At 38.7% G+C, this 15,605-nt stretch overlaps 3 protein-coding genes across 5 annotated transcripts; 1 reads left to right on the plus strand and 2 right to left on the minus strand.

Moving 5' to 3' along the window:
• The first annotated feature begins 440 nt into the window (after positions 1-440).
• Positions 441-4,615, plus strand: LOC139429822 (uncharacterized). The gene is made up of 2 exons (XM_071196040.1): positions 441-1,341; positions 1,401-4,615. Exons 1-2 carry the CDS (start codon positions 783-785, stop codon positions 4,613-4,615), a joined length of 3,774 nt encoding a protein of 1,257 aa, XP_071052141.1. The 5' UTR covers positions 441-782.
• A 3,509-nt stretch (positions 4,616-8,124) lies between these two features.
• On the minus strand, positions 8,125-11,266 carry LOC139429824 (uncharacterized). Of its 3 annotated transcripts, XM_071196043.1 has the most exons (3): positions 10,849-11,266; positions 10,708-10,788; positions 8,125-10,647 (listed from the first exon to the last, which is right to left on the minus strand). In XM_071196043.1, the coding sequence occupies exon 3, from the start codon at positions 10,510-10,512 to the stop codon at positions 9,355-9,357; it is 1,158 nt and encodes a 385-aa protein (XP_071052144.1). In that variant the 5' UTR covers positions 10,513-10,647; positions 10,708-10,788; positions 10,849-11,266; the 3' UTR covers positions 8,125-9,354. The 3 variants fall into 3 exon arrangements, with proteins under 3 accessions (XP_071052144.1, XP_071052145.1, XP_071052143.1); XM_071196044.1 differs by lacking the exon at positions 10,708-10,788; XM_071196042.1 differs by having other exon boundaries at positions 8,125-10,788.
• Positions 11,267-12,470: 1,204 nt separating this feature from the next.
• LOC139429823 (uncharacterized) lies at positions 12,471-13,733 on the minus strand. Its single transcript, XM_071196041.1, has one exon. The coding sequence runs from the start codon at positions 13,731-13,733 to the stop codon at positions 12,471-12,473; it is 1,263 nt and encodes a 420-aa protein (XP_071052142.1).
• Positions 13,734-15,605: the final 1,872 nt, after the last annotated feature.

Below are 15,605 nucleotides of genomic sequence, written 5' to 3' on the forward strand. Positions count from 1 at the left end.
TGATATTCAGGGGCCAAATGACATATTGGAGCATGTTTTAGATAAAAAACAAAATGCGCCCAAAACGTGATATTATGACGTTATACGTCGTTCTGACACATGTTTGAACTTTCTATCACTTTTGGTTCCGATAATTCTGTTGACCATATATGTGATATTCAGAGGCCAAATGAGATCTTGGAGCATGTTGGAGATAAAAAACAAAATGTGCCCAAAACGTGATATTATGACGTTATACGCCGTTCTGAGCCATGTTTGAATTTTCTATCACTTTTGGTTCCGATAATTCTGGTGACCATATTTGTGATATTCAGGGGCCAAATGACATCTTGGAGCATAGTAGTAGATAAAAGCCGATTCTAGAACCTCCTCTCAGAACCTCAGGTCAAGGTCAAGGCCAAGGTCACGTTGAGTGACCTTGACCTTGACCTTGCCCTGAGGTTCTGGGAGGAGGTTCCAGAATCGGCTATTGCAAAGGGGGTCGTTGACCAGTAACCTAGACCTAAACAATGACCTTTACTTTGAGCTCACCTCAGGTCAAGATCACGTTTAGTGACCATGACCTTGATCAGTAACCTTGACCTGAACAATGACCTTTACTTTGACCTCAACGGAGACCTTGAAGTCAACCTTAATTGTGACCATGACATTGACCTTGTACGTGACCTGAAATGAAGGTTACACGACGTGAGTTCATTGAAAACCCCACTTCGGAGGAGGTATGCTTTAAATAGCAGATAGAAAATCGTGTTCAACAGTATTGAAGTAAGAGTGTTGTGAACATGTTGACCTGCGACGTGTGTTACAAAGAGTTTACTAGACCAGATAATCTTGTGAGACATCAACGCACAGCATGTATTGGGAAACGTCGAAAGGTGGAAGAGGATCAACAAGGAGATGTTATAGTGTGTGAAATATGTGATGAACACGTAACCAGACAATGTTATTCCTCACATCTGCGCAGCAACAAACATAAACAGAAAGCCTTCGTAATAATAGATGATGGTGTAGAAAAAATAGATTCGATATTTGGAGATAAAATATGTAGTTTTAGAGTGAGCGATCATGAACGGAAGTACGTAGACATGAAGGAATTCAGTAACCGAATTAGAGAAAAAGTTATCAGTTTGATACAGTCCGTGAGGAATGTAAATGGTAGTTTAAAAGTGAATACGGAAATTTTTGGATTGTATTTCATAAATACGAAGGAAGAAGTGGAAATCAAATCATTCAACACAAAAAATAAAATTATAACAGTAGCCGTAGACTTGTACCAAACATACGAGGACTTTATGGACGAGATTATGGTGAAAATGTCGGAATTCCAAGAACGGGACTCAGGTAAGAGTATAAGAATAGAAAAGTAGTAAAATGCGAAACTAAAGGCGTTAATACTGCAGGTTGGACCTTGTTGGAAATATTATATCTTGAAGTGAACTGTAACAAGTTTAATCCTACAAGAGCATCGAGCTACATCGACTTACCGACATCCATAAAAGGGAAGAGAGCGGTAATAAATGTGCAAAATAACGATAATAAGTGCTTTGCTTGGGCACTGATGTCCGCGCTGTACCAACCCACAGGTTTACCGCAAAGAATATCATCATACCCAGATTATAGGGAAACAGAATTAAAGTTTGACTGCGTAACATTCCCAGTACCCATCAGAGACATACCAAAATTTGAGGAAGAAAATAACATTTCAATTAACGTCTATGGTATAAATTCTTGGTATAATGGAGAGAAAATGGTAGATGATATTGTAACTGTATGTATATGTAAACAGAAACGGGAGCGTCATGTAAACTTATTAGTAGTCAGCGACAATTTCGGGAATAACCACTATTGTTGGATAAAAAACTTATCTCGACTGATAAATACACAATCATCGACTCATGAACATCAAAGATATATTTGTGAGGGTTGTTTGCAATACTTTTCAACTGAAGACAAGTTGGTACGACATCAGATGGATGACTGTAAAAAAGTGAAAGCAACAGTACCAAGCGAACAAATAAAAGTGAATAAGTTCGGACATCTAGAAAAGGAAAATGTTTTACAATTTGAAGGATTTGAAAAAAAAATGAAAGTTCCGTTTGTGGTGTACGCCGATTTCGAGGCGATTCTGAAACCCTTAACGCCCGAAGAAGGAAAAGTTTACGATGATAATAAACCATATACGGCCCGATGTTTTGAACACGAACCATACGCGTTTGCGTACTACATTAAGTGTGCTTACGATGATAACTTATCGAAATTCCGAATATACCGAGGGCGAAACGCTGCTCTGGAATTTATTATAAGATTGGAGAAGGATGTAATAGAGATCTATAAACAACATTTGAGGCAAACAAAGGATATGATACCGCTAAGCTGTCTGGACCAATTTGTACATGAACTGAGTTCCGTATGTCACATTTGTGATAAACCAATAAACAAAGAAGAGAAAGTGTGTGATCACGATCACTTGACAGGATTGTATAGGGGTCCTGCGCATTCCGTCTGCAATATAAATTATAAATTACCGATGTTTATCCCTGTGTTTTTCCACAACCTGTCGAATTACGATGCCCACATGTTTGTGAAAAGTATTGCCCTAAACAAGGAGGAAGTAGAGGTGATAGCACAAAACAAAGAAAAATATATTTCTTTTTCCAAAAAAATAGTTGTCGGAGAAACAACCGATAACAAGGGAAAGAAACGCAAAGTGTTTATGAAAATAAGATTCGTCGACTCGTTTAGATTTATGGCGAGTTCTTTGGAAAAGTTGGTTTCATATTTGGATGATAAGGATTGTGTGGAAGTGAAAAAAAAATTCAAAGACTCTGAAGAATTTAGATTGATGCGCCAGAAAGGTGTATTTCCATATTCGTTCGTAGATTCGTTTGAAAAGTTGGAGTATAGTAAATTGCCTGATCATACACAGTTTTACGACATATTGAGTTCAAGTAATATTTCAAAGGAACAATACTCTAGAGCACAGACTGTATGGAATAAATTTAAGTGTACAACGTTGGGAGAATACAGTGACCTGTATTTGACGTCAGATGTGTTAATGTTGACTGACGTCTTTGAAAATTTCAGGACAATATCTTTGGAGAATTACAATCTGGATCCTTGCCATTATTATACTGCGCCCGGGTTTGGGTGGGATGCTCTGTTAAAAATGACAGGTGTAAAATTAGAATTGTTATCAGACATTGACATGTTACACTTTTTTAAGAAAGGAATTAGAGGCGGTCTCTGTATGTGTGTAAAACGATCTGCAATAGCAAACAACAAGTTCCTTGACGATTTTAACCCGGAAAAACCATCATCATATATTCTATACTTGGACGCTACCAATTTGTATGGGTATGCAATGAGTTGTAAATTACCAACAGGCGGTTTTCGATGGTTGTCGAACCAAGAAATAGCAGATATAGATGTGGAGTGTTTAGATGATGAACACCTTGGTTATGTCTTTGAAGTGGATTTGGAGTATCCCGAAAGGTTACACAACCAGCATGATGATCTACCGTTTTGTCCCGAAAACATAATCGCTCCCGGATCGAAGCATCCTAAGTTGATTGCGAACTTACAAAATAAATCGAAATACATAATTCACTATGTAAACCTACGTGAATGTGTGAAAAAAGGTCTTAAGCTAACCAAAATACACCGTGCATTGCAATTTCAACAATCGCCGTGGATGAAACCATATATCGATTTTAACTCTGAGAAACGAATGAATGCTACGAATGAATTTGGGAAAAATCATTATAAACAAATGAATAATATCGTGTATGGGAAAACGATGGAAAATGTTGAAAATAGAGTCGATATACGATTAGTGTCACATTGGGAGAATCGTTACAGGAGACCCGGTGCAGAAGCTCTTATCGCAAAGCCGACTTTCAAGTCATCGAAAATTTTCTGCCATAATTTGGCAGCCATTGAAATGCAGAAGGTGGAGGTCAAATATAACAAACCTCTGTATGTAGGGTTTAGCGTACTGGAATTGTCGAAAGCGGTCATTTATAACTTTTTTTATAATTTTTTAAAAGAGAAATATGGTGAAAACGTATTATTGTTATATACAGATACGGATTCGTTAATTCTCGAAATATTTACTGAGAATGTATACCAGGATATCAAAGAAAATATAGAGATGTTCGATACCTCTAATTACAAGTTAAACAACAGACATAATATTCCTCCAGGGCCGCCGATAGTTGGAAAAATGAAAGATGAGTACCCAAATACGATATTAACATCGTTTTATGGTACAGGAGCTAAAGCTTATTGTATTAACACTTTGGAAGGAGTTGTCAAGCGTGCCAAGGGTGTGAAAAAGTATGTTATCGATAAAAACTTAAGTGTTTCAGAATATAAACGGATTATCGAAGATGGAGGTTCTGTGCGAAAAAAGATGTATGTCTTTCGCTCCTCCTATCACACGATGTATACAGAACTAAAGAATAAAGTGGCGCTCTCTGCACATGACGATAAACGTTACGTGATGGAGGATGGATGTCATACGTTAGCTTGGGGAAACTATCTTATTGAAGATCTACGCAGGGAAGATCTTTTGGACAACTTATTGGAGTTGTTAAACGTAAACATGTATGGCTAGTTAAATTGCGATCAGTTAATTTGTAAAAAAAAAAATACTTGCTTGTATCACAAAACTTGTATATAAAGTAGAAAGTAGGTTGTTAAAAAGGTTACTTGAAATAAAATCAACGAAATTAAAAAAAAAGTTTTTTATTTTCTTAGTGTAAAAATTATAATACATCCTTTTTTGCAATCCAAGAATTATGAGAGCTATCCATTCCCAACCATTTCACTCGGACTTTATTTCCTTTTCGACGAAGAACTTTTTCAATTAAAAATACATCCGGGTGTTTCACACGTTGTAATTCTTCGTCGTAAAATGCTCCAAGAATGGGTTCTCCTCTACCATCTTTAATAAGGTAAGTCCTGGGATTAGTATTTTGAACTGTCGCTATGGTGAAAATTTCATTGGACCAAGTTGGTTGGTAACCTTTAGCAAAAGCGTGTCTGTACTTGCTAATTCGCACGTGTTCCCCCACATTAAATTTATGGTGGTTGGGGTCGACAACTTTAATGGAATTGTATACAGTATTTAACAGAGCAGATTCATTTCGTCGATTAACAGCTGAAGGTTTCATGTGAATGGTGCGATGTATTGTGTTGTTGTAAGATTTTAGTAATTTGGGTAGTAAGTCTAACCAGCGATAATTTCCTTGCATACTAAATTCTTTCCACATTTTATTTTTTAGGGTTCTATTAAACCGTTCGATAATCGAGCTTTTTAAAGTGGAATAGGTGCTGTAATGATTAATGTTAAGTTGTTCCATTAATTTTTGAAAATCGCTATTGTAAAACTCTTTCCCATTATCGGTTTGTAAGTTGCTCGGAGTAATATTCTTTTTACTATGCAAAATGTCCTTCATAGCTTGAGTAACCTCTTTCCCAGTTTTGGTTTTGAGTGGTAAGGCCCATGCGTATTTTGAAAAAGCGTTGATAACAGTCAGTATATACTTGTAACCTTTATTGACCGACGCATATGGGATCATTTCAACCAAATCAGCTTGATAAAGATCCAATAGTCCGTGAAGCAGAACGCGGCGTCGCCGATAATGTCGTCTCGCAGGTGCATGTAGTTCGTTAACGAGATCTCGCTTAACACTAACCATTACTCTACAACCCCTTCAATCAACAACTCTACAAGAAAAGGTAGTCCTCCTATCGGTGCATTATTTTTACACTTAATGGTATCTCCGCGTTTGAGTTGGACTCCCTGGAGCGACTTAATAACGATATCGTTAACAAGTAACTGAACATGAGCGGACTTTACAACATCTTTTATCATACCTTCGTAGAAAGAATTGATGTAATCCGTAATTCCACTTTTGTTTGTGATTTTATAAAGTTTTGTTTTTGGATCAACATCTCCATCACCACGTAAAGTTAAAATAAATGTTGATGAAGGTTGTAGAACTTCGGATCTTGCTATGTGGTTCTGTATAACATGGTGGTGAACATGCTTACCAAATTTATCGATAGATGTAGAACCATGTTCACCAAAACGGTTTAAAGGCATATTGGCTTCTGAAGCGTCACAGAAACAGAAAAAAGTTTATATACCCTTAACGAATGACTTGCGCTTCCCGTAATTCCTCTATGAGGGATATAATTTCGTTATGATGAGCAGTATGACCTGCTGCTTCGGAAGCAAGTAGTAAACGCAACCGATCAACTAATTCGTTCACGTCGTCCCAGTATTCGTACTCTTTAATTGCAGCAGGTACTAACAACTTATTTAAGTGACCTGATCCAGTTTTAGGTTTTGGCCAATATCGAGCCCAGTACACATTTGGTCTTTGACCCAAGGAAATTGGTTTGATTATGTTCACAAACTTTTCATTTTCATCATCAGTTATGATACTTTTTGAAGCGTCATAATCTCTTTTATGTACATTCGAACGTTGTAAGATATCTTTGTAATTTCTCGCATCTGGTAAAGTAAATTTACCCGGTTTATTTTTGAATAACAACTCGTATAACCCCGGTGTTCCTGTATAAGTAAATTCACCCACCAAAATGTTTTTCCCGTCAAACGTTATTGGTTGATTTGCGATATACAATCCATCGGTAAGTGCACGAACACCGTAAGTTTGATCGAACTCGTTATTTACATCTACTGTTAAACCCGTAACATAGGTACGTGGTAAGGGGTCCAGCTGCCCTAAAGCTTCTCTAATAACTGTCTGTTCCATCATTCCCTCCATATTCTCTTTCATGCGCGCCAACTGCTCCCTAGCGTCCCGCTCGTAGACATCTAAAGATGTGTCTGACTCACGAACAGAAACCTCAGGTGTAGTATCTCGACCCTCGAACACCTCTTCGTCGCTGAGAAATTGCGGACTCCGTGCGAGTTCCGGTGAAACATCCATGCTAGCTCCCGGTTTAATGGGTGTTGACGTAACTCTACGTTTAGGTTTCACTCTAGGAGTTTCCAGTTTAAGTCCTTTAGAAGGTTTCTGCAAGTCAGCCAGTAAGGCTGAGATATCTGGTGACTGCTCCTTTTTCGGGGTAAATAAATCACGTTTTATCCCGAATTTATTGTCGAGCGCTAATAAATTGACAGTTTGTAATTTTTTGGAAATATCTGTCAGAGGTTCTTTCAGTGGAGCGAGTTGAGCTTCGGCAATGGACTGCTTCTGTTTTATATCTCCTTTCAAAGTGCGTATTTTATGTTTAACATCTTCTCGCGCAGCTATTAACTGTTGTGCAACATTACGATTCATAGTTCAACGTGATAGTGTAATGATCGCACAGAGACTGAGCATGCAGTCGTAAAGTCAATGGTTTTACAGTATAATGTACTCATCGAAACCTTTCCGATAGCGTCCGTTATTTTTATCGCAATCTAAATCAATAACTAATATACCGTGCGGTGTATCCCAACAAGTTCGACAAATTCTGACAAAATCATCCCACGTAATGTCCCCTAGCAAATGATCGTTGTAAATATGTTTCAAGTTAGTGAGATCTTGTTTAAATAAAACTAAAAGGTTGCAATTGTCACGTAAAAGCTGCTTGGAAATGGCGCTATAACTTTGAGCGAGTAAAAAAGTATCAACGTTTCTATGACGACCGTATGAAAAATATTCCTTGATAATCTGTTGCTCTGTAGGAGCAATATCATCAAAAATAATAATTGAATATTCTTTCACCTTTGACGGTGGTAGAAATCGTCCGACATCTGAGTATTCATAATAGCCGCAAGAGCGGATAGGTTTAAGTAATTGTCGTAGAAATTCGTATTTGATTTGGTAGAGTGAATTAGAGCACAAATATACATTCAAAAAGCGCAACCCGTTGAGAGCTGTCAATAAAGTTAACATTACGTTTGTTTTTCCGGCACCCGAAGAACCAATTATCAAACCACGTTTACATTCCCCACCAAATAATTCGCTATGTCGTTTAAATTTATTTGCAGCGAAGTCGTTATGAAGATTACAGATTGGTAGTGTTAAAGGTTGGCTAACAAACTTAACGTCTTCAACCATGCTGACGGGTGATACTTGAACGGGAGATTAACAAGAAATGAAGTCGTAGTAGAAAACAATGTTTATTTTATCATAAAATGTAGCATACAAAAAATTTCAGCAGATTATTTATTATCATTGTTTCAAAATAATGGTTTACAACACTTTAACTATATAAACTGTTAACATTGAGTTTGAAAGTTATTTAAAGCGTGCGTAATATTACACAATATTTATTTTACAATAAGACGTGGTATACATAAATTTACAAAATTATTTATTATCATGATTTCAAAAGTATCTGTATGGTTGATGTAGTAGAACCACCAGTGGGTTATTCACATACAGATGTTATGTGATTAAACAAAATAAAGCAGTGTAAGTCACAGTACAATTTACACTACTTAGTATTAAATTAACAATAAGTAGATACGGTAAATATTCAAATAAGTAATTAATAATACATATTAACAAAAGCATGGGAGCGGTAACAATAAGTAGATACGGTAAATATTCAAATAAATAATTAATAATACATATAAACAAAAGCATGGGAGCGGAAAAGGTGAAAAGGAAGCGAACTTGTTGTCATATCATCAATTCGAACGATTTTCAGTATCATACAAGGATGGTGTACAAATTTGAAAAAACCACCTACAACATATTAGTTGCTGAGACATCCCTCCGACAATTCCTCAGTACTTTGATCCTCCTCAAGTTGTGGTTTAAAACAGACTCGAAACAAAGACACACGACAACACATCGCACACCAATATTTTTTATTTAAAATAATAGTCTGCAATCGTTCAGAAGATGCATACTTTATTTTCGAGCGCAATTTCACACGACAATCCAGTTGTAAAACGTTCGTTATACTAATATGGTGTAGGCGGCGTCGACAACGATAGCAAAGGTTGCCCAAATGTGATTCATAAAAAACATACCTTGCTTGATACTGAAGACCCACTCCGAAAGTTGAACTCCAATCAACCGGAGAACCGTGGAACAACTTATGTACGGTGCCTTGCGACATTTTCTTTCCAAAGCGTTCCACGGTGGGGAAGCAAACCTCCCCAAGATTGATTCGATCGCCCTTTCGGGATATTCGACGCCAGAAGCATATGTCCCAGCTGTACATTACGTTTAGTAGTAGAGTCTTTGGTAAAACATCTACTAACCGCAACGTACGGTCTTTACGGGAAATCGTCGAATTAACGCTCTCCATAGCCAACTCCTGCAACGTTAACACTGCAAGAGACAAAAAAACTGAACGAGCTTCAAAAAAAAAACGCTATTAACCGTTGTCAGGCAGCAGCCTGAGAAGGGACTTATACAGGTTAATTTTGGTGTTGTACATGTTAAGGATGTTTGAAGAAGCAGCAAAGCAGACGGTGGGATTCTGGTTTACTGCATTCAACGCGTTCACGAAGTGGCGCTTATGATGTTCCAAAGTCGTCACTTTGGTTTGCAATTGAGGTTTCAAGCCCAAGATGAAAAAATCCTCTTGGGACAAAAGACTGCTTGCCAAGTTGGTTGTTGAATGCAGAAACGCATCAACCCATGGGTCGGGATGTGCGGTATTTACAGCTGGAAGATTTTGCCTCTGCGGGATAGTAGGGATAGGTAAAGGTGGTGGGAACACCACATTTTGTGGTGGGATAGTTGTGATAGTTGGCGGGCTGTCACGGATGTCGATGGTCACCTCTGGTGGAGATGTAACCACCGTTGCAGGTCTGGTTACTGTAGCGAGTGTAGGTACTCTTCGTGTGTTACGGGGAGGTTTGGCTAATGCGTTTCGCAGCAATCTACAGGAGTCTTGTGAAGCAGGAGAAGGGTTTGGGCGGGTAGTTTGTTTCACGCAACCCCTTGACAACAAGTTGACGCGTTTTTTTATACGGCGGGATGTGTACCGTATGGGTCCACTCGAGAAGACAGGCGAAACACATATCCTATCGGAGGGTTGGGATACGTCTTCCGTCGCTGGTACAGACGGTGCCGCAAGCACCTGGTTTTCAGCAGGTGCTTGACTTGTGACATCCGTATGTACAATATCTGGAAGTGGTTGTACCACGTCGGCCTGATTGGTAGCAGGTTCAGGTGGCACAACAACTTCCTGATATGTTCCTTCTTCTCGTATCTCCATACTGATGCGAGTTAAGCCGTAGGACGACAAGGTTGGACTGGTGGTAACAATCGCACCATTGTCGTTCCCTGGCTGTGACCGGAGCTCATTCATTATTTGCTCGTACAGTGGTGGGTCTGTAGTGAAATCCTGCATGGTACGACTCAAACCGTCAAAGTTGCCGCTGCAATATAATGGTAACGACGGTAGGCTTGACTCAACAACATTCGTACTGTCGTTATTGCGTGGCAGCACGGCAACCAGTGGGTCGGTCATACCATCGGTATTATCGCTTGCACGAGCGTGGCTGTTACCAATTAAGTGAAGCATAATGGGAAAGACTTCAAGGAATCAAAAGGGTTACAAAAAATTTGGATTATTTTATTAAAATTATACGTTCGCTCACGTCTGACAAGTTTGCAATCCGCTGAAGAACCACTTTTCTCAGCGTATAACAATTAATGTCTGAAATCATCACAAACATACATGAAGAAAACCGATAAAAATTGTATTGATGTAACTTACTTTTCAAATGGTTTTCTATCACGTCTGACAGGTTTGCAATGCGCTGAAGAACCACTTTTCTCAGCGTATAACAATTAATACCTGAAATCATCACAAACATACATGAAGAAAACCGATAAAAATTGTATTGATGTAACTTACTTTTCAAATGGTTTTCTAGCAGAAGGCGATTTCTTCGTGGTCGGAAAAACACAGTTTTTAACAAAATCTGTTATTATTGTAAACACACTTTTTAAGGAATTATCGTCTTTTGTACACTACTATATCACTCAGCGACTGCTGTACACGGAGTGAGGAGTAACCCACTTTCCACTACCTTTAAGTACGGGTTAGTGAACAGGTATTTGTCCGGTCAACTGTCTGGGAATGCGAGGTCGTTTAGGTCTTCTCCTTGTTATCGCCTGTGACTGAAGGGGAGGTCATACTGTCTGGGAATGCGAGGTTGTCCAGGTTTTCTCCTTGTTATCGCCTGTGGCCCAAGGGGAGGTCATACTGTCTGAGAATGCGAGGTCGTTCGGACCTTATCTTCGCCCGTGACTCAAGGGGGGTTACAATCCCCCCTCCCCCCCTCCCCCTCCCCTCCCCCTCCCCTGCCCCACCCCTGCCCCACCCCCGCGCGCGCGGAAGGGGAGGTGAAGAGGTTTCTTTAAATAAAACTCATCAATATGGATAAAAAAATAACATTTATTTCTTTTCTAACGTACATTTAATACAATGCATTTTAGGTGGTGGTGGTCCATCGAAATGAGTTTCCGCACAATCATTATTATAATGTTCAAGACACGGTAACTTCATTTGTAACATTTTCGATTGCTGGTAGGCGAACGGTAGTTGGGTCCAAATTCTTCGTAATTCCATAGATGGTACTTTATCGAAATAATACTGTGTTGGTAAATATTTTAAATCACGAGCTGGAATGTTCGCAAATGAGGCATCTTGTTCATATTTTTTCATTACGCTGTACACTTTCTTGGCAGATGTAAGTGGCCAACACCCAAACACAGTGAACACTTGTTCCATCGCAACCAGCTCTTAACTATCCCCCATTACGACTTGTCTCTGCTTTATAGTCACCGACTGTCTTTCGCATCCTTGTTTTGCACCCCCTCTTCGACAACTTCTTGTAAGTGGCGTACATTGGAAAGAGCGCACATACTTCTTCGTCGCGAGTGAAAAGCACAGCTCGGTATACCCATCTCAAGTTTATAGATACTACCTTCCAACGCAAATATCGGCGCGGAAATAATATGTCTTAAAAATTTAATTTTTTCAGGTCCTTTAACATACACTTTCTTGACATTCCGACACAGATATTTGACTATGGCGTCGAATTCCATTGGATGGATAAAACCAACTTTCCAGTCGATGCAATGATGATGTGTCATTAACCAGTTTGCAGTATTCCTATATTTAGATGGTAATGAAGCTATACTGCTACTCGGTTGAAAAACGTGGTGGGTTATGCATTTGTTACTATCACATGATGCTAATTCTTTAGGTACGAACTGATCTTCGTTGACCATGAAACCTTGTATATCGAGAATTATGTATTGAGTTTTATTTGAATACATCTTGCTTCCGTACATCAACACGATTATCCATACTATGCAGCCGTAGAAATCTGTCGCACAACTTATACTCTACGACTTTTTTTTTTGTTTACGCTGAATATAGAAGTCTCACATTTCGGATGATGAGCTACGGGTGCGATGCGGCTCAGGATCCGATCCAACTACACACTACCAACCCTTCTTTCCCCATACTCAAGTCATTTGTTTGACGATTTTTGTTAGTGGAGAATATTGAAACGCCTTATCATGTAAAACTAAACAGTATGCTGTGGTACCATCAGGAATCGGATTTTTTGTCGTAAATTCTATCCGTATTTCTACCCCACTTTTGTGTAGCGCTTCTGCTTGATATGTACAATCAATTCCAATCAGTGGATAATTTTCAATAAATTGTTTCGGAGTGAGTAATGGTTCTCCTTCCTTCCCATAGTAGGACTTTTGAAAGCGTGTATACATGTCATATAACACTGCGACACGATTACTATCAAAGTCCACGTTCAGATTATCGTATGGGTAGCGTTCACCGTTTAGGAATACCGTCAAATTGGTGAGTTTTACATTATCAAAGGTTGCCATGTTCGCCAACTGTTTTCCTTTCTTCTTTGTTTGAAACCCAATTATTATAAATCTAGGTGTTTCCAACTGCGGAGCTGTTTTCACAGCCCATGAATGCTTTGTTGTTTGAGGTAAAGAAGGATATTCATGTACTTCCCAACTGCGAAAAGGTATTTGCAGATCAATATTTCGTCCTGCTATTTTTGTTAGAGCTAATTGTTCTCGTAAGCCTACGGCTAGATGGGGCATTCTCCACACAACTTTATCGATTTTTAACTGTAACGGTTCTTCTACCGTATTCACAAGCACATCATTATCATCATTATTACGAATTAACACTAGCTCTTGTCTCACATTCATCACAATTGTTTTAAAATCTTCAGCAAACCCTATTAATGTCTTTAGCGGTACACTCAATCCAAAATTTCCATTTTTATCCATTATTGCATCCGTTACAGGGGATGTTGGGACCACTTGACCTAGCAGATCCTCGCCCATGTTCCAACCTGCGTTCGCCAACTTTATTATATCGTGAGGGGTATACGAAAAGTATCCTTTCATACATGATGTTAACCCCACGTTTCTCACTCCATCTATTTGAACACCATTTATAAGATAGCGAATATCACTGAACATAAACGCTACAGGATTATTTATCAATTTTGCAGTTGCACTAGCATCTTTTGTTGCTTTACCACTCGCATCCAGTTTACGTACGCTCCCTTCCACATACAAAAAACTTTCATGAGGCAATGTGTAATTGTCTATTTCGGGTATGCCTATACGAATTTCATCATTGTTACCGAAGCTAGTAGAACCAAACGGTTGATGGGAATGATATTCGTAACTTACAATCGAGTTATCTACTTTTATTTTCTCCGTGACGTTTAAGGACTCCATTTATAGTAGTTGAAAACCTAAGTTGCTTAAATACTGACGATTGACGCGTGTTAACTGGGTAGTTGATTTTCGCTTACTGTTAGGTTTTACATCCTTTCGTACCGTTTTATACATTACTCTATCACCCAGATTTTCCTGTGCTTTTCTTCGAACGTCGTACACTATACCCATATTAAATACCCTACTACTCACACCGATTTCAAGTGCACTCTCACGGTCACTTCTTCGTCTCTGAAGTTTACCAACTGACCGTCCTGATCAAGTATGCGTACTATTAATGTACTAATCACGTTCGTTGTAACAGGTAAGTAAATCGGTTGTTGCGGAGCTTCTATTATTTTAAAACCAGCCGGTACGTTCGGGAAGAAATGATACAACACGTGCATGGGTTGTCCATTCGTATACGATCCGGAGCTCAAATTACAATAAATTTGTAATGCATTCGTTTTATTTATATTCACGATATGATCCGATTCTGTTATCGTGTTTTTAGGTATAACTTTAGGGTTAAAACCAAGTAAGGAACCGATTGAATTATCGCTAGCAAAATTTATTCGCCGGTTTGTTTTTATCTCAGCACGTTGCGTATTATTATTACCTCTTATGCGTATCTGTGTACCCGGTGTAGTCACGCTGAGAATATTCCTCGCTGTTAATGTTTTTTTAACGTATTCGTTAATATCGTTAATATCGTATGTTCCTAGCGGTATTTCAATATTCTCTGTAAAATTTCCCATATGATCTTCATATTGTAAAATATTGTTTGTTGAATCGATATTAGGTAACGTATTGAACGTTTCGAAATTTAAAAGAGCTAACTCGTATGTACCGAGTTCATTCAAATAAATCGGTGGGTTAAAGTTACAAGACAACTCCGACCCCCTTCCGGTGAGCGTAAATGTATAACTTGTATGTATTGTATCTTGTTCCATTGTTGTTCTCAAGACTAATCTTACACGGATACTTCCTTGGTATTTAAACTATCTAAGAAATGCAGACACAATTGTCCACAATTTGTTTGATCTTCTTTTTGATATCGTCGATAATTATACCTCACAATATTTCTCCCCCCATCCGATATAAAATACTTCTCCACTTCAATCGGTGGTCGTAAATCTCCATAACTGTCAAAGTAGTTAACATTTACACCATCCTTGTTGTAAGCTGTCCAGTGAGTACCGGGACCCGTACGATTATCAAGATTTATTATCCCACTCTCTCGTTTTCGGATTTTCTTCGGTAAATTGTTTCTCATGTACACCCCACGAAAGTTTAACAGATCAAGCGCTCGTGCATATCGCCTTAACTCTACATCCGTTAAAGAATGTTGGGGTATTTTTATTAGTTTTTTGCTACAGTTTTATAACCACAACCCTTTTTATATGGATTAATAAACATTCCTGTACCAATTTTGTTCGCCCTCTTGGGGCGTTTTAGTCGCTTTGATTTTCGTGATACCGTTTTCATGACTAGTCCGCAACCTTGCTTATATGGTTTAATATACAAACCGCTGCCGATCGCTTTTGGTTCCATAGCCCGATTGTGACGTTGGGCTTCTTGTAACTGCTCCCTTGCTATTTTTGCTTCGTTTACGGTTTTTGCAATAGCTGCTGCACCTCCGCCTAAAGAACCGAGAGCACCCAAAGCTGCAAGTATTAAGGGTAAAAAACCTCCCGTCTTGGGAATCTTGATTATTTTTCCGCGCGGTTTAAGTATTCTACCTTGATAAGGTTTCAACAGATTGTAACCCACTTGTACATCTCCCTTTGTATTCGTACTGTTGGTCTGTGCAATCGCTCGCCGCACTAAGTTCATTGCCTGCGTAAACGACAACTTACCGCCACGTTTCAACTTCTGACGAGTTGTCCCTCT

The sequence above is a fragment of the Onthophagus taurus genome, chromosome 5, assembly GCF_036711975.1.
Source record: "Onthophagus taurus isolate NC chromosome 5, IU_Otau_3.0, whole genome shotgun sequence".
Classification (NCBI taxonomy): Eukaryota; Metazoa; Arthropoda; class Insecta; order Coleoptera; family Scarabaeidae; genus Onthophagus; species Onthophagus taurus.

Excerpts from the sequence above, each read along its gene's own strand:
- LOC139429822 (XM_071196040.1), top strand. The coding sequence starts at position 783 with ATGTTGACCTGCGACGTGTGTTACAAAGAGTTTACTAGACCAGATAAT. Across the intron at positions 1,342-1,400 it reads ATTCCAAGAACGGGACTCAG|GTTGGACCTTGTTGGAAATA; the intron begins GTAAGAGTATAA and ends TTAATACTGCAG.
- LOC139429824 (XM_071196044.1), bottom strand. The coding sequence starts at position 10,512 with ATGCTTCACTTAATTGGTAACAGCCACGCTCGTGCAAGCGATAATACC.
- LOC139429823 (XM_071196041.1), bottom strand. The coding sequence starts at position 13,733 with ATGGAGTCCTTAAACGTCACGGAGAAAATAAAAGTAGATAACTCGATT.